The sequence below is a fragment of the Protopterus annectens genome, chromosome 9.part0, assembly GCF_019279795.1.
Source record: "Protopterus annectens isolate FY-2018-M chromosome 9.part0, PAN1.0, whole genome shotgun sequence".
In the NCBI taxonomy this organism is placed as follows: Eukaryota; Metazoa; Chordata; order Ceratodontiformes; family Protopteridae; genus Protopterus; species Protopterus annectens.
In genome coordinates, this window is record NC_056743.1 from 1,006,332,824 (window position 1) to 1,006,352,595 (window position 19,772).

The 19,772-nt window shown below is 37.4% G+C and overlaps 1 protein-coding gene across 1 annotated transcript in view; it reads right to left on the minus strand.

Moving 5' to 3' along the window:
• The window catches only part of WNT1 (Wnt family member 1), a 62,389-nt gene extending 54,112 nt beyond the window's left edge, over window positions 1–8,277 (minus strand). The window contains exon 1 of the mRNA XM_044083785.1: window positions 8,025–8,277. Within this exon, the coding sequence (XP_043939720.1) occupies window positions 8,025–8,125 (101 nt within the window). The 5' untranslated portion in view covers window positions 8,126–8,277. The remainder of the gene's footprint in view (window positions 1–8,024) is intronic.
• Between the last annotated feature and the right edge of the window lie 11,495 nt (window positions 8,278–19,772).

Below are 19,772 nucleotides of genomic sequence, written 5' to 3' on the forward strand. Positions count from 1 at the left end.
CGAGTCCAGTCCTGAATGAGGACTACTGACAGCCCAGCCATTGCACTGGCTCATCCCACTAATCTGTCCACAGATGACATAATGCAGGTATGAATGGGAAAGGTGGCATTCTCTGTAAGCAGGAGTGATATTATGGTGACATAGACAATGTCCTGATACAGCAGCCACGTCAGACAAGAGCTAAAAAGTAACTTAAAGGCAGCATTTACTTTGTCAGGAAAAATGGAAAGGTACACCCCACCTTCCCACGCACGTGCTCGCGTAGACACACACACACACACACACACACACACACACACACACACACACACACACACACACACACACACACACACACACACACACACACCTGTGAGCATCCTATGCCTCATGGGAAAATCTGCTTTTAAAAGCTTGCTCTGCTGCAGAATTCCTTTCATCTTGAAAGAGGAAAGATGTATCAAGCCTAATTGTTAGTCTCTATTACCAAGCCATATCTGGTAACCTGAATGCATGATTTATGCTTTCTGAGGCCATTCGCCATTAATTTCTACAGCAAAAAGAAGTGCATGACTGGTACGTGACTTACTGCTAAGCAGCCCCTAAGGGTTAACAGCTTTATGTACAAGCAAGGCCAAAATCATACCTATTTAATTTGTGTCTTAGCAAACAGGATTGTGTGTGTGAAGAAAACACGCAAAACAAGTGCTAATGTGCAATGTTTAGAGAGTAATTTGATATCTGAATTTTCTTAGCTGATGTTCTCCCAGTCATAATATTACAAAAGAGTAGAAGTGTGAGTTAATTAGTTGCTTTTTATTTTAGGACATCATCCCATTAAAATGATGTAGTCAATGTGGATCATTATCAGTCTAGTTACAGAAAAGCATTACAAGGTTGCTGCCATACCTTTTTTTTTTTTTTGACTGGCAACACCGAGCAAGCCTAACTAGGATGTTAGAAAAAAAATAAATGTAATTTACCTCAGAGATGTGAAATTTGCCGCTGAGCTTCTCAGCTGTAAGCACCAATGTACTGTTCCAAAAATTTGAGGTGGCTATGAATGAAAAATTAACTAAAAATTAACTCTTATCCATGCACTCACTTTTCCTTGTAGACTGTTGCAATCTGTTGCCCCCTAACAAATTCATTTTTCTTGCTCGCAGTCTCCAGTGGTATTATCCCCCTGTCTGGCATAATACTTGCCCTGTGCCATGCAGTTTTTTTAGTTTATCACTTTGTGTCCTGTACCATCAGCATTTAACAGTAGCATTCCAAATAACAGGAAAAACTTTCCATCCAAAAGGTATCACCAGCATTCACTTATTTAATGTCACCTTTCTAAGTTCCTGAAAACAGCATCACACTGTTCTGACTGTGGGGTTAATAGTCACTTTATCACAAAAACATCATTCCAGCCATGTAAATCAAAATATTTATAGTTGTAAATCTATGTAGGTTTAAATTACCTAAAACTAGAATACAGTTTTAGTATGGACTGTGTATAACCAATGTGAGTTGGTCAGCACTGCTTGCACTTTATTAGAGTGTATGTTTTGCAGTAAAAGTTGCTATTGCAATAACTTGAAAGATGTTATGTCAGAATGATGTATATTTTAAGTCTTTATACCATGTATGTGTATGCATAACTGTGTTACAGTGTACTAGCTTTTCCCCATGAGTTTCACTATAAATGGGCTTTGTCTAGTTAAATCAACCTGGTTAACAAAGTGTATAAAGAGAGGTATGGATGGATGGATGAGTGAATGAATTAATAAATAACTAAATAAATAAAAATTGATACCAAAGTACATAAACTATGCATCAACAGGGCATCATCATTCAGACCAAAAAGAAGTATGCAATGGCAAGAAAATTATTTAGAAATGTAGTAGCAGCTTATTGTTAAAGCTAAAAACAATTTTTTTTTTCTGCAGAGAGGGGTAAACACAAAAGACTAGACACTCTGTGTGGTTTTGGGTCCAGAATCCATGGTAAAATTCAAAAATCCAGGGGAGAGACCCATCTCTAATGACAGATAAATTAAAGCAGGTTGTTGCTTTAACTATATTCACCAGCTAACGTAAGAGGCAGGAGAATGGAGAGAGATAACTAAGTGGACTTTGGCTTTGATTGGACACAAGGCTGCTATATCATTTGTATACATTTCAGATGTGCCATGCTTGGTACAGCATCATAACAATGATTTAAACAGGTTGTGTTAAGAATGATACTGCTTAAATGCTTCTGATCTATTGCATTTTAAAGATTAATATACTGACTAAAACTAATATTACTTTGATAAGTAGTCAGTCCTTAATTTGTTGTACCCTTTTTGATAAGTTGAAGATTTTTAATTGATGTGATATCACTACTATTACTACTGCAGGTGGTTATTTACTTGTTTGTTTGTTTGTGTGAGTGTTTAATTTGTCGCCAGGCTGTATAACTATGTTTACATCAAGTATTACATTGTGCAAACATTGCTGGATTGTGCAAACATTAGGGATTGTGCAAACATTATGATATTGAAGTAGCCGAAAAACTATGGAAACATGAGCCACAAAGCAATATAGAAAACGATGAAGTTTATATCACATGGGATCACCCATTACCAAGAGTTCAAAAAAAAAGATGCAAGAAAAACAGATATAGTAGTCCATGAAAAGAAGACAAAAGTAGCATTGATCATTGAAATTACTACACCCAGTTACTGCAGTCTCTTATGTACAGAGAGACACTATTCATAAAATACCAGGATTTGCAGGCAGAAATGAGGGCAATGTGGAAGAAGGGTAACCAGATGGTTCCAATAGTAATAGGAGCAACAGGTCTTATAAAAGAGAATTTACAGTCATACTTAGATATGTTGCAGTTCTGTATGAATTGCAGAAGGAGTCAATACTGGGCACATTGCGGGCGCTGCAAAGAATACTTCTGGCTAACATGAAAGATTGAAACAATGCTAATTCGATGAACTTTAATTATACTTTGACTTAGGAATGGGGTCCATTCCTGTCATGGTATTAGAAACCCAAAACGCTTGGAGAAATTAAAAAGGAATAAACCATCTGCATAACCTGAGATTATTTTGGATTGATATCTTTGGATCAGCACTCCTTCCAGGTTTATAAACATACTAAAATGTTAATCAGTACTCACATCGGAACGGAAAATCTTTGTACTTTATTGACAAGATGTTGTTACTTTGTTTTGTTATGCTATCATTAACACTGTCACTGGAGCAAATGTAAAGTTTCTGCTACTTAGGGACAGTCGCTCAATATCTGCCAAAGCTAGTATCATGCATACAGGTCAAATAACTGATCACAGGTGTGTGTGTGTGTGTGTGTGTGTGTGTGTGTGTGTGTGTGTGTGTGTGTGTGTGTGTGTGTGTGTGTGTGTGTGTGTGTCTATGTGAGTGGACAGGACACCACCAATGCAACAATATTATTGCATTAAGTTCAGTGAGAGCATATTTTTCTTCTGGTTAGAACTGTAATTCAATGACCCTTAAATGCATAAAGGATAGTTTTCATGTCCCACACAAATAACAGATCTAGTCAGTACAATACAATAATTCTGAAAAAGTATACTAGAATTTACTAAATGCTTGCTTGACATTTGCAGTTGTGATTGTTAGCATTTTTGTCACACAGTGAGCATGCACTTTTTGATCCCTGTAGGAAGTTAAGATGCATACTGCAATATGTCTGCAATGTGCCTTGACTAACATCTCTGTCCTTTTCATTCATTTAGCCTGCTAATTGTGATTTTCATTGTATGCCTTCTGTCATACCTTACAGATGATCTACATACAGCAGGGAGTTTGGGAGGAGCTCTTTTAGGACCCAGCTGTCACACACTGAGATGTATCTTAGAATTCTCTGCCCACCAGATGGAATGTTAGAGAATGAGATTAGAAAGGAATGAATTGATAACCTGAAAAGTAGGAACACCAAGAATATGCCTGTAATACTAAAGAATCTGTTCAAAGTAAATGAGACAGACAACTCTTTGCTTTAAAATGCTTGAGTAATATGGAGTAGTGTGTGTGTGTGTGTGTGTGTGGGTATGTGCCTGTGCATGCTACATGCAATCTTTATAAAAGTGTAGTCCATGTAAAAACATGCATGGTTGCATAATGTGCTTGAGTTTAACCCTCATAGTGATAGTTATGCAGGGTGTTTCTGGAAAGGTGTACTGCTCTGCTGGATTACTCACTAATGTTGTTAGCAGGATACTGTAATGGCAATATATGAGGAGACCTGAAAATGGGCTATGCGACTGATGCAGGTGTGCGGAGTTCTAATGCAAATTACAAGATCAATTAAAGGATAGCTTGTGTTGTCTATGTGTGTCTGTTTGTCTAAATGTGTATAGCTGATGGAGGTATATGTGAACCTGATAAAGTTTGTAATGAATTTAGTGTATTAGGTAAAAATATCTTTAGTACAATGTAAAGTAATTAATATTAAATTGCAAGAGTTGCCAAACTATATAACCCTACAATCCTCCAAAAGTCTCTTCAAAAAAGTCCCTCAAACAGTATCTCAAAGTGAATTGGCTATGCCCATGTACCAACCCTGATTAAGTTATAAACTAAAAGCATATTCTGCAATTATCATAACTTGTAACTACATCACCAAGCTCTGCTTCCAATCTGATGTCTCTTACTTTTAATTGTCTGTCCATGACAATTGTGAGTCCCTACTAGGGAACACTACTAACCCATTGTGTATAATCACTTTGTTTTTATAATTGTTTGCTAACTTTTGTGTAATCTATGTAAGTTTGTCTTTGTGGAGCTTTTCTTCCCGGGCCTCCGCTGAAAATGGACATGTATCCAGTCGGACTATCCCAGTAAACAAATGTAAAATAAATAAAATAATAAATAAAGAGTAGGGGTACTTGTATGCTGTCCTTTGTAAAATATGTTGCTGACTGAACTGAAACTTAACAAAAATGTCACAATCAAGGTGAAATGCATTCAGTGCAGAAAGTGAATTTTCAGTCACAATATTACTAGTAGAGAAACTGGTGAAATACACCATGGGTTCTTCACATCTTCTGTGCCTCATTCCTACTTTCCCTATTGCAATGTTTCTCTAGTAACTTGCCCAAGCCTAGCTTTAGTTTATCACCCCCAACAAACTTATTACACTCAGAAGATGAATATATATTCCCCAAGTGATTTAGCCTTATTTATTTATTTATTTTTATTTTAACCACTGATTGCTCAGTTCTAAATGGGAAAACAATAAATGGACTGTCTTTGCACCAGTGCAATATGACATATGCAAAATGTATTAATTTAAATATGTATACACATTCTAAGAAACATATTACAGTCAACTGGATGCAAGCACTTCCGAAGTAAAGAACCTTTCTACATTCTAATTAGTTTATATAATTAATGTATAGATTGTGTAATTATATAATAGCAAGAACAATTATTAGTCTTTATTGTTGATATATTACATACAGTTAATCTTATATAGACACATATGCATACTAACTTTTTTAAGACAGTCTTGTATTTTCTATGTCTTTGACAGAGGTCATATCTGAAAATGGACTGCTTGATCCAAGCCCATTTCTATCATAAATACATGGATAAATGAATGTATAAATATTCTTCTTGTTCAGAAGGAACAATATGAATTCTTTGAGGGGATGAAGCAACCAGTCAAGTACAAAGTATTGACTAAAAAAAAAGACCATTAGAAATGTTTTCACCTAAAATGAATTCTGTGAACCATAATTATTGTTAGCATGCTCCTTCATTATGTTTTCACTTAATAAGTCGTAAAATTCACACTTAAGCAAATGTGGGTCCCACTACCACCATTTCATTGAATAAATGAATTTATTAATCACTCCATTCGTGGTCAGGTGTGTGAGTGTGTAAGAAACAGATGAAAAGAGAATATAGGAGCTACACTGAAACAAGTGCTGATTTATTTAACCCTTGTAATGCATTTGGTCAAATATAAGCCTGCCATCTTTATATAAAATGAACCTGGATATTCTCACAGTCCATAAGGTATTTACTACACACTGGCGGATACTGACATTTGAATATGGGTTTGTACTGATTGAATAAGCATTGTCAGACTGCTGTAGATAACAGACTTGCCTAACATATCATACCTCTCAGCTGTCCAGAATTTTGCAGAATGTCCTGACTTTTTGTCTTATATCTTGATCTTCCCTCATAAAAGTTGTGGTTTTCTGGCAAATCATTGCAGATTGCAATCACTAAATAATGATAAGACATTTTAATTTCAGACTTCGCATCCCTAAGAAAATACATGCTAATGCAAAACCTGTTACTTCAGCAGCTTTCGAATTACAAGAGCACTTCTTAAAAATGCGTTCCTTTTTTTTTAATGATTCTATTTTTGTTGTATTATCTCTCCATTTTTTGACTTGTAGCTGATTCTTGTGCTAAGAGTTTGAGACTTATGATCGAAACTGAAAAACCGGACAGGGAACTTTAAAATATGGGAGAATCTTCTACTTTTCAGAGCGCTGTAGCAGTTATGGGACGTCTTATTTGAGCTGTTAGGTGAGCAACAGCTCGAATCGGCCGCTAAACCCTGCTGGTAATAAAACAAGAGATGGTACTTGGCTAGGATATCCTAGATGCGCAGTAGAACTGTGCAAATTTTCTTAGCAGATTTTCGCCCGTCATCCACTAGTAGGATTGCAATTTTGAAGCTGCTACCAATCTGCTGAACATTAACTATAATTTGAATGGCACCTCTGTATGGGATGTGTGTGTGTGTGTGTGTGTGTGTGTACGCGCAGGTGAAACTCTGTTGACTGCATCTGTGACCCTACCGGGTAACAGGTTTATCCATAAATTATATAAACTTGAAACAGTTAAAATATATGCACTGTGTGCGTCTGTGTAAATGCAGGTAAAACTGATGTGTGCTTCTGTTAACTGCAACTGTAACCCCGGTAGGTATCATGTTCAACCACAGATCATGCCTCTCAACCTTCCATCTCCAAAATGAGGAACACTAGCCTTCATAATGTGAAACAAATGGGCAAAATGCGGAATACTCATGGCTTACTAGCAACGTCAACCAGGAAGATCACAAGATAGTTAAAATATGCTGCTTTTACTTATAAAAAGATCGTTTTAATGAAGTAATAATCATTCATTTCTATTTCCCATAAATATCAATTAAAAAATCCTAACGCTGAACGTGTGACAGACCCTTTCAATGTGGAACTTCGAGGAACATGAACTTTTAAAAACCCCAGACGCTCTTCATAATGAGGTATGCAAATGATATAAAATGAAACAAAATATCTGCGCACATATACATTGTGAGTGCGTGTGTGTCAGTAATAATATAGGTATCTATATAATTACACGCGCGTGTATGGCGTGTATGCATGGCAGGTACCTGCGCATACATCAGGTTACCTGAATTATTACAGTATCTGTAACTATATGCGTGTCAGGACCTATAAAACTTGTGCTTATTCTGATATCCTCTAGGAGAAAGCAGAACATGTAGAAAACTCTGCCAAACTTGAACCTAAATCGGTAAGAATTGCCTTGCATGTCAGATCTCGTCAGTTACCAAGCATCTGAAGCGCATGGATTTAAATCTGACTGCAAACTTAGTATCTATAGTATACTTTAAAATGACTGCACATGATTAAAACAGTATGCTCAACAGACGCTTATTTTATGAAAGTATTTTTTTCCAATACCTTAAAATACAATAAATCACACCTCATTAAATTAGCAGTAGGGACACCTTGGTGAAAGAAACAACCAGCCAGTTTTGTAAATATAAACTTATTAAGCACTGCCCCATCTAAACACAAGCAGGTTATTAACGGGTGTCCCACCTTAGCACAATCAGGTTATTAAGGGGTGCCCAATCTTACAAATCTGTTACCATTGCCGAGCAGTTAGCTGTGCTGTAACACTAGTGTCACAGGCATAATACTACTTTGGTTTCTAATAGATAACCCAACAGCCTGCACGTAATAATAATAATAAAACTTTAACTTACCACCATCTACCGCTGTTATTGACCGCCACAGAACTGGAAAAGGAAGAGAGCGCCCAAACCCACAAAGTGTTCAGCCCCAAGATTAATGTCACAGTTTTCATGTCTCTCTGCGGGCAAGCGGGCCCTCAAAAATTAATCACAGTAAACTCTAAACTACAAAACTAGGCGTCGATGAGATGCTGCTATCCCAGGCTTGCAAGTGGCAATTCTTTAAGAGGAAAAACAGAAAAAACAAAACTAAACAAAAAAACAAAACAAAAAAACAAAAAAAAAAAAAAAAAAATCAAACAAGCAAACAAAAAAAGTCTTAAACGTCTTAAATAACAGAAAATCACAGTTTTTTAAGAGACCCCGATAATGCGGCTGTCATCTTCAAAATCTTTGAACTGAATAGTTGGAGTTCAGTGCTCCTCTGCGATGTGAAAGTCAATAAATAACTGCATAAGTACAAAAATAAAATATGGTTATATAAAGTTCTCTAGCTGGTTTATGAATAGTCAAAATGGCAGTTTCTTGTAGTGTCCTTGATGAGTGTATCCTAAGTTCTTGTAGCCCTTGCGTGTCCTTCCAAAATTCCGATGTCGGGGCGCCATGCATTAAGGGCTGAGGGCAGAGCCGGGGCTCCCGACTGAACAATGAGAGGTAGGCGACACCGTCCCTTCTTATTGACTGCGACACGGAAATCAAGAGCTTTCTTTCCATCAAACTGTCCATCAGAGACGAAGAGAGCAAGATTAATTCCTTTCAGTGTCTTTTTTTAAATCCTCAGCTTTTCCAAAATCCCTACTGCAGTTGACACAGATCCTCCATTCTTAAGAAGGGAGACATATCCTAAATGCATTATTTCACACACACACACACACACACACACACACACACACACACACACACACACACTGATTGACTGACTGACTCACTCACTCACAAGCACACAGGCACACGCACAGAATCCTTTCCCAGGTTTGTTGCACTCCTTTTCAGAGTAGGATGAGTACTTTTCTTAGACTGTTCTGTGGTCCAATGTTTTACCACCAAATATAAACGCAGTGTGTTTCGTGAAAGATGCTGTGCAATTTATCCGAGTGAATTACCGTACAAGTCAAATGCAGTCTGTTTTCCTCCACACTTGGGACCCACTTAAGCAGCTAAGGTTGTGCTGATTCCAGCCCTTGTCCAGAGGTGCTGCTGCAGTCACAGATGAGCCTGGTCTCTCTCTTCTAGCGCAGCCTGGACCGTTTTGTCGCCAGATGCCACTTCGGGAGTTCTAGTGAGGCTGCCTTGCTTTGCTTGTGGCTTTTTCCTTCCAGTTTTTTTGGCTACATTTTCAAAACGTCATCTTGACTTTGTGCTTTGGTTGACAGTTATATTTACCGTCCTATTTCATTGCCAAGGCTGGTAGATTACAGGGGATGAGAAAATCTGGGAACTGAACAAGCACCACAACAAAAACAGATTATGAAATATTAATTGTAGTGTGTCGGGGTCCACATGTGTGTACTTTCTGAGATCATCCAGTTAAGACATGAAAGGAAGCAGGAAGGGTTAGCAGGATTTCTAATGCTTTCTGTGTACAAAAATCAGGAGAACTGAAAGAAACCACAATTTATTGTCCTCGAAATATACAAGAATTTAAGAATTTCTCTAAAAACTGATTTCTGAACAGTGCATGCTTTAATAGTTCTACATCAAGGGTTAAGGGCTGTTTTTGTATTTGTACTGAAAAAAATGTACAGTTTTTAAGAAATCATGGATGTGAGGGTTATCAGCAATTTGTAAAGTTAATTAATTTCCTATGTTTTGACTCCCTGAGTTACGGTGATAACTGGTCCCTAACTATGAGATGTATCACCTTCATATTTTTTGAGTCAGGTTAATTACCGGGGAAGGTAACCTCCAAGAGAATGCAGTGTACCAACAAGTTACTGTCACATAGATTGGTAGGTGTTGGCATTCCTGAATAAGTGCAAGCTGGCACATATGTGACATGCTAAGGAGTTACTTAGAGAAATGACAGAACAGCAGCCTGGTTGTGGATGGAGTACAAAGGCTTGCAGTGCTTGTACATGCATCTGTCTGGCTTTCCAGATCATGCTGTAGAAAGCTTGGTAGGAAGTGGAACATTATCACTGCATACATTTAACTTTAGTAGAGCACTGATGCCCTTAGTTAACATTCTTGGATTTGTGCCCTCCCAGTGAGTTATTCTGCATATAGCCCTCACATTTCTCCTACTGTTCTTTGAACATGGCCTTTCATGATGCACCAAGTCATTCAGTTTCCAACCACACAGGGTCCTACAACAAAACGAGCAATTACTTTAATCTTCCTGGTGTAAATGATAAAATAAACGATAAAATGTTACTGTGATATTCTCTTTTTGTAAACTGATGCAGGTCCATCAGCTTGAGCCTGATGTTTGGTCACATTACTGGTGATGGTGTACTAATGGAGGACAAATAAATGACGCACCATCCTTATGCTGTGGCAAAGAAGAAAAATCATGGTATAGTCACTGCAGTTGATGTTTTCATCAGATGTCCCTATCATTGAGACAGTATAGTTATAACTTTGAGGCCTGCTCAAGATGCTACACTGTGAACCTATGGGCATCCATGATACAGGAAGAGAGCCGTGACTTGCTTTATGTTAAATATGCACTCATAAAAATGATAACTTAGCTGGTTTGCACTGCTGTTACTTTCTTATGTCCAGCGGTGTTCCAGTCTGCTTCTTAGCTACACTTGCATCTACTTTTATTCATTAGGTTTGTATAATACAAGTAGCCGGCTGTTTACCCATTGTTGTTGCACTCATGCAGATAGCGCAGGAAAACAAGCATCATACCCCTGCCATGTTTATTTACTGACATTTAATTAGGGGTAAGTCCAACTGAGTAGGAGCACATTTTCAAGGGAGGCTCAAGGAGAAAAGTTCCAAAGTAATATAATACATTTTAAAAGCAATAATTTTATAGTCTTTCAAGATAACTCAAAAACAAATACAGTTTAAATAATTATACCAAGTTAGACAGAATATGAAAACATTGGTTAAGAATAGATACAAGTTAAATGACAATGATTTAATAGTTAGAGAAGGTTTTGCCAGTTTATAGAGAAATTCAAAGTAAGTTAGTATAATACAAACAGGAATTGCAATATGAAGTGAGAGAAAAGCAGGCTTATGACATATTTAGAGAGAGAAAAAGGGAGAGAATTTGATAGAAGTAAGGAAGTGAATGAAGAAGGGAGAATAAGGAGATGTAAGGTATGAATGGGTATTTGTCCACATTTAGGGATATAGGTTATCCTGATGTTGAGCAAGAAGAGAGCCAGCTTTTGGCTAGGAAATCTTTCAGAATGGCTTTGCAGGATGGGAGAGAGGGTGTTGTCATGACAAATACAGGTAAGGAGTTCCAGGCCTTAGCAACATGGTATGAGTACTGACAATACCCAGCAGATTTGATAGGTTTGTGGACAGACAGGGGTTTTTGGTCACTGGATCATAATGACCGACTAGGAACATAGTTGTTTAGAATGTTATTTAGTGCTTACCAGATCACTGTATTTTAAACCAAAGCACAGTATTCAAAACATAATGTGACTTTCTTATATTTACCTTTATATACATAATACACTCATGGTCAGCTTTAGCTGTAGGATATATAATATGCTTACGTACAAGCACTTTGTGGGTGGCCATGGTGGTGCAGCAGTTAGTGTTGCCACCTCAAAGCAAGAGGTTCTCCAGTTCGATCCTCAGCTGGGGTGCCTTCTGTGTGGAGTCTGCATGTCATCCCTGTGGTCGTGTGGGTTTCCTCCGGGCGTTCCAGTTTCCTCCCAAAGGCATGCTGTAGGTGGATTGGACACTCTAAATTGGCCCTAGGCATGAGTGCATGTGTGTGCCTTCTGTGGAAGGTTGGGTGCCGGGTTGGCAACTCAACACAGTAAAAACTCCACTGCCAATCATGAGTGGACAGGTGATTTGCTGTGGCGACCCCTAACCGGGAAAAGAAGAAGACTTACAAGTACTTTGTATCTACCTTTATTTCTGTGGGATCGAAAATCTTGTTATAATTATCCTTTGTTTTAAATCTAAACAGAAAAACATCAAAATGCCTTTTGTGCTGCTGTTAGAACATTGTTAAAACAAGTTGTGTTTCTTTGATAAGTGATTAGGGTTTCTACAGATTTGACTCCCCTATATCAGATCCTGTTATATATACGTAACATGGGTCTTCAATATATTTTCCATATTAGTTAGACCATTTTACCTAAGATTAGTCAGGGTCTACACCATTCTACTAAGAACAAAACAAGCCTGTGCAGGGACAGCCCCCCCCCCCCAGCCTCCTGCTACCCAGCACCTGCAGCCATTCCAGTGTCCCATGATTTGACAATTTCTCCTCAGTTACCATAAACACTGTTTAAATCTCTGTAATTCTTCAATGATTACAGATATTTGGATTTAATTTAAAAGATATAGCACAAACACTGATAGACATTTGCTAAACAAAATATAGTCTAACAGTGAAAACAGACATAGCATTAACTGTAAACTTCTCTGCCCTTGAAATTTACACTCATTGAAACTGAATTGAAACTCACATTCAAAGACAATGCATCTGGCCAGTGGCAGATAAAGTTTACCTTAGGACTGTTTTCAAACCATAGCATAGATGCCGGAAGCTGTTAAAGACTGGGGAGAGGGCGGAGGGTAAAAGGGGCACTTAGTGAACTAAAAAGGGTAATTTTTTTATAACTATTTGCTACCACAACATAGGTTCACTTGGAAGACATTTTAAGCTTAGCCAATTCCCTTTTGGTGCTTGAATTAACATTTTCTGATTGGTCTTGGCTATCCCCATGGCTGATAATTGTATATTAGCCCTAGTGAGAACAACTGTGATCATACCATAGATAATTTGAGGGGGGCATGTAATGGATGCAGCATTTAGGAACTGCCTCTATCCATTATTGGCATTAGGGGAAATCCTGGAGTACATTTTCTATTACCCATCCTTAGATCCAAGTTGCATTTGAATATGGATGGATGAGCTTTGCTTTATTTTTATGGATAGTCTGTTTCGGAACAGTGGTGGCCTCTGTGAAATATATCCATCTATCCACAACATTCAGTTTAGATACCTGGACTGAGTATTTCTGATGCCACTTGACTTGCTGATGTTCAGTAGGTCCATCTGTATTATGTCGGAGGATGCTTTGTATGCCAGACATGTCACCTCTAAGCACTCTGTAGGATATTGAGTATAGTAATAAATCTTTGAGGTGGTCCATGCAAGACCTATTGTTTAGGACTTGTATCCTTTTAGTAAGGTATCTCTGAAGGTATTCCAATTGTTGCATGGGGCTGGCCAGATACATGCCAAAGTGGGCATTATACAAAATGATTGACATAACGAGAGCTTTGTAAAGGGTGACAACAACATCTCTACATCTAGTCACAATCAATTTGTTTATAAGCTGTGCAATATAGAAAGGCTTTCTTATGACTCTGGGCACATGTTGGTCAAAAGTTAGGTCACTGTACACACAAGTTCCCAAATGCCAAACAATTGGATCAGTTATCAGAGGGCATTGTCATGATTTTGATACCAGTTATTATTTGGGACAAACCTTCCTGCATGATGGTTAAGTCATTTGGGGATTCAGTAACTTCTCCTACCTTGCAGTCATCTCAAACTTAGCTGGCCAAACCTCTTTGGTATTTCCTTTTACTTTTGAGATGTATATGCCAAACAAAAAAAGTCTCAGCACCGAACCCTGGGGGACTCCATTGGTGACTGGTCTCTTCCCCTGTTTAGATCACCTGCATCCTGTGAGTCAAGTTGGCAATGCAGCTGGTGATGTATTTGCTCCTACATTATTCATCGTTTGCACTATACCTGAGTAGGGAATTGTGTTAAAAGGCTTGGCCAGATCAAGGTAATGTGGTGTGAACTGTTTTTACCTTCATCCATTGCTTTGGTAACAAGAGTAAAGCTTACATTTTGCCCGTGATTTTGAGCCCTTCACACTTTCCTCTGGGCTGTTTTCAAACACATTTTTAGGGCCATGCATACATGTATGCATTCCTTGATTCACTTTCCTGATTGTATTAAATTATATTCCTTGTATAATACAGCACACTTGTTAGACTTAAGTTAGAGCGCATTTTAAATTTATTCTTTAAACATTTTTCCACTAGACAATGAAACAAAAATGCATTAACCAATAATGACAAAACTGCCCTATTCAGAACATTTACAAACTAAAGGTCTACTTCCACACACAACTGCATTTTAAATTTATTGTTTGAACATTTTTCCAGTAGGCAATGAAGCAAAATGCATGCACCAATAATGACAAAACTGCCCTATTCAGAACATTTCCATGATAACAGTCTACTATAACACACAATTTATAAATACAGAATCACAGTAGAGTGTAAGCCATAGGCATGTTGCAGAGCTTCTTGAACTTATTTTCAATTGGGGGGGGCAAAAACCAGGGACACATTTTAAACATTGCGTGTATAATTTTGGAAAGTTGCTTGCATACAATGTTGTTACCACCATGCATTTCACCGCCAAGTCTTGGACCCAGAAACCTGTGCACTACAATCAGATTAACATACCACTAAGCTAAACCAGCGGTTTCGTGAAAAACAGGAAGACAAACTTAAATGGCTATCATATCATTTAGTGAATTCAGTTCTCACTTCTCACCATAGCTCTCAACCTCTTAGCACAACAATACAGAACAAAGCCAATAATCTGGGAATACAGCCCCAAAATAGGGACACATTTCAAATACTGATTTTATAACCTTAGAAAATTGCTAGAATAAAAGGTTTTGTTTTACCACTCTTGCAAACTGATGGTGGCTAGGGACTTTAGGCTCTTTTTACCTGTACCCAAGGTACAGGGTTTGAGCCTGAATACCTCTAGCCACCAGATGTATCCTGCCGGGGGCATTTTCACACAAATTCCACTCTGCAATGAAATCTAAATCCTGTCGTTCCCATCATGCAGCAGCTAATCCGCTCCATTACAGGCTTCTGGAAATTAAATCCTTTCTGTTTCTGCAGGCAGCAGCTTCTGAAATCCGTTCCTGCTCACAAAAACAGCCGTAAATAGGTATGATGACATCATCGCAGCAGTTAGAGGTACGGAAAACGAAAGGGGCAGAGGTATGGATGATCTGCAAAAGTGGGAGGGCTCTCTCCCCGCACTCTATGGTTCCGGCACCCATGAACCATAGGCTCCTTGTACACATTTTAGGACCATGCATACATGCATGTGTTCTTTGATTCACCTTCATGATTGTATTAAATTATATTTCTTGCATACAGCACCACTTGTTAGAGTGTGTTTTAAATTTGTAATTTTTAAAATTTTTTTCAGTAAGCAATGAAACAAAACAACCAGTAATGACAAAACTGCCCATTTCAGAAGATTTCAACCATAAAAGGCCACTCAAACTTCTGTCTTTACAATCCACCAATATCAGTCAATATGCATGATCTCTGCACAAGTAAAAGTCATCTGTATAATTTCACATTAAAGAAATCTGTAATTAATGAAGAGTTTATTGCTAGCAAACAACTCTATATTTCAGTGTTTCATCTACACATTCACTGCCTGCTGCCTTTGAAGAATAAACTGCTTAAGTTAAGTTAAAAAAAATTGATAAGCTCGTGATATTGCAATAGGGAATGAATGGCAAAGCAGCAACAGGTTCATAGTTACTCGGCATCTCATCCAAAAGGACACACTCAGGATTGCAAGCAATCCATCTACATCTTGTAGGAGTAGAACCCACAACCTTCTGCATCAAATGTAGGTGTGATACTTGTTGTGTTATTAACACTGCTTTCAAATTCTATAGCACAATAGTGATGACCATTTGTTAAACAAACAGTTGCACATTGAAAAGAGACTTAGCAGTGTAGTTTGGTAGTTGGTGTAGATGAGTTGGGCTTTTGTTTCCTTTAACTAAGGTACAGGGTTTGAGCTGGAGCAAATTAACTATCCTGTCATCCATAACTAGAGAATTACGCACACACACACACACACACACACACACACACACACACACACACACACACACACACACACACACACACACACATCCCCTTACCTTACCAATGGAACATTGTTTGTGAAAGTGTGGTTAAGGTCTATGTGCATGCATGGATGCAGAGGGTATTCTTAAAGAAGAATGCCTTTAAAAAACACATGCATTTTTTTAATGAAAAAAGTAAGTGTTGTGGCAGCCATCTGGCCAGCAGGCCCCCTCCCAGCCAGTTGGCCCTAGGTGAATGCCTAGGTCACCTAGTGCTAGATCTATCCTCAAACTTTACCTCATTGTTTTCAAGAAGAGATAGACTAATCATGTCAGGGGTGAATTTGTGAATACCCATCCAAATAACTAGCTGTTTTTAAAGGAAGACAGTGTGTCACATTGCTTGATTTGGACTGGAAGTTTGTTCCAGAGAAAGGGTAGTCATTGTGTGAAGAATCTGTCTTTCCACATTGATTTGTTTACTTTGTTAAAGCAGGTTCAGATCTTTGATCCTAGTGTTCACTGAGCTATTTGGTTTGTAGAAATATAAGAGGTCTTGGACTGTCAGATCCTTAATGGCCCAAAAAACAAGGTACAGAATGACACATCATTTATGCGACTGCAACAAATAAAAGTGATGGGATTATACAATGTGCAACGTTCAGTGTTTTTATTGTTATACTAAAAATATTTCCTTATGAAATCCTGAAGGGTCCATATTATGATATTATACTCAACAAACACTATTCTGAATTTTAGAGTTATACAGTTTTTGCAGTGACTAGGGAGAAATTTAAATTTATTTTAGCTGTAGATCAGAAGACAAAAATTAGCACTTTACACTTGACTATCCTATGTGATTAGAATTCTCCTGAGATGTTGTTAGACACATGATAAATGAAGAGGACCTCTGAGAGACAGAACACTGCTCCTCCCAGACTCATGTGTACAGCAGCAATGCTGTAGAGTCCTATGTTCTAAAACAGATACAAGTCATCAGGATCAGCCCCTAAGCTGCTGCAATCCATGAAGGAGTAATGGTGGATTTTCCTGCTACTGAACATGGTGGAGAAGTCAGAGCTGTATTTATTTATTTTTTTTAATCAGGTAGTTAAGCTAATCCTACCACATCGGTTTTTCAGATGTGATCTGAGAAAAAGGCAGAAAATACAGAGATAGAAACAATAGAATATACTTAAAAGTATTTCAGACTGTTGCCACCCAGCAGTGTAATCATTTCTCTGGATGATTGTCATTGTTGAAGTGATACCCCAACCCCGTGTGCATAAATGGGAAAAATGGGTTATGGATGGATAGTTTCAGCAGATTTTTTTTTGATCCAACTGTAGATTATCTCTTATATTTAAAAAACTATGGAACTGCAAGTTATAGTTCAGAGCGATGTAAACTTCAGGTTTAATGCTATGTTCATGTATGAAAATAAAGCAAACAAATTACTTGGCCATATTTCTACTCCCATCTCTCTATGAGGGATGGTATAGTTCTTATAAGACTTTACTCACATCAACAGTGATCTAACTAGCAAAACTTTAGTTAAGACCAGTAATGGTCTAATCAGAATTTCTAACTCTACAAGGGAAGACAGAGGTCTTACTGAACAATGCTAGACTTCATTTAGACCAGTAAGGGAATATAAATTATACTTTTCTTTCTCATAATGTCAAAAACTATTTTGTTAGAACTAGCAGAATTGGAAATTACAATGTGAATTCCACTTCTTGCTGGTAGGGAATATTTTGTTGCATCCCACAGTATCAGGCATAGCTTTATCTGGGGCATGTTATATTTTTGCTGTTAGGGCCTTCAGAGAAGAAGAGCCTCAGGCCACTATGAGTCTAGAGATAATTCTTTCTGACAAAACATTTTGTCATAATATCTGACTTATAAAGACTAAAAGGCGAATTAAGACAGACAAGTTTAAAAATGAAGATGACAAATAGATCAGTGTTAGATAATCTGAACATAATATAAAGGAGTCTGCATTTCTCAATGGGTTATGACCGAGAATATAGTCTTAACAAAATTGAATATACAAATTATTATATATTAGTTAGAATTAGTATCAAAGACATATCATTATAGCATTCTGTGTAAAACGGGGTACTAGCAAATCTGAGTCTGATTATTATGAACTTGCATGGTTAGTCTACGGTGTTCCCTCATTATGACGACAGCAGTTGTACTTTGCAAGGCACAAGAACTATATGCAACGTGCATAATATTTGGAGGTTTTGGAGTACGCCCTGTGATCTGGGGAGATGATTTTTTTGAGTTATGCTACAGAATTAGAATTGCCTAGACATAATAAAGTCTTGCTGAGTCTAATTATGGTGGCTGCCAAAAAAGCAATTACTAGAAAATGGAAATTAAAGTCTAGACCAACTTTATTAGAAGTAGTGAAAATAGTAACAGAGATAAAACAACTAGAATTGGCATCTTTAGAAAAAGGAAGGAGCAAACTACATATGAAAAAAATGGGAACTGTGGGTACAATATATGGAGAGCAGGAACAAGGTTTAAGAGGCATGATTTGAATGAGCCATATAATGCTTAACTGACAATGACTAGATGGTTTATAAGTGATGTATAGTGTTTACAACTACAGTTGTTTCAATGGTTTCTGTGATGTAAACGGTTTGCAACTAAAGTGATATCATTTTGCATGTTTTTCATTTATATAAATGTAAGATTGCCTTTGTCATATGTGTAAATTTAATAAAGATTTTTTGGGAAAAAAAGGTGTTTCAGTTACACCCTTAACAGGAAATGCTGTCTTTTCCCCACTGCTTGTGTCTTTGCATATTGAGGCAGTTTTTGTGAGGATTGGGAAGAAATGGTCTGAGAAGGTGAGCTTAAATATGAATACAATTAATATGAACTTAACTCTAATTAAGATGGTGAGATATTTTTCTCTACTTAGGGATGTGCTGTGGTATTCATTTCTTAGCGACAGGCTTGTGACTCTAAATATTATATTTTGCAGGATCTGTTGTTTGTTTTCATTTCTAATTGATGTCAAGGCAACCATGAAAAGCAGTAGTCAGTCTTTGGGTAAAAAAATATTTTTTTGCTGTCTCTAGCCGTATTATCAATTAGAGTACGTTAGAGTTATTCTTACATGTTCTAGATTGCTTATCTACTTCAGTTTGTAAATATCTTACGTGAACACTGAATAACAGTGATGAGTTTAAGTGTATGTGAAGATACTGATATGATTGGAGCATGGTAGCATGTTCCAAACTCATTAGGAGCTTATATTGTTTGTTTATTTTTTTTGTAGGAATGCTAATGCAGCCTATGAAGCTCATAGTTTGTCTTGACTATGAGGTCATCTTATCAGTGAGTTAAATCTACATAAGGGTTATCCCATGGAAGTGAATTTAGAGTTAAACCCACATGTGGATTATCCCATTGGAATGAAATTCATATAAAATAAAAAAGTAAATGTTCTTATGCACTATAGTTTATCAGCCCATATCACACACTTCCACTGTGAATGACAATACCCAGGATTCTGATGGTTGGAGCCTGTGTGGGACAAAGAACATAATAGGAGAATACAGCAAACTAGGACTTCATTAAAACAAAGCATCCTTTAAAACTTAATTAGGGTATTACAAAGAAGAAAATTTGGAAAATGAAGGGGAAGGTGATGGTGAGTGAC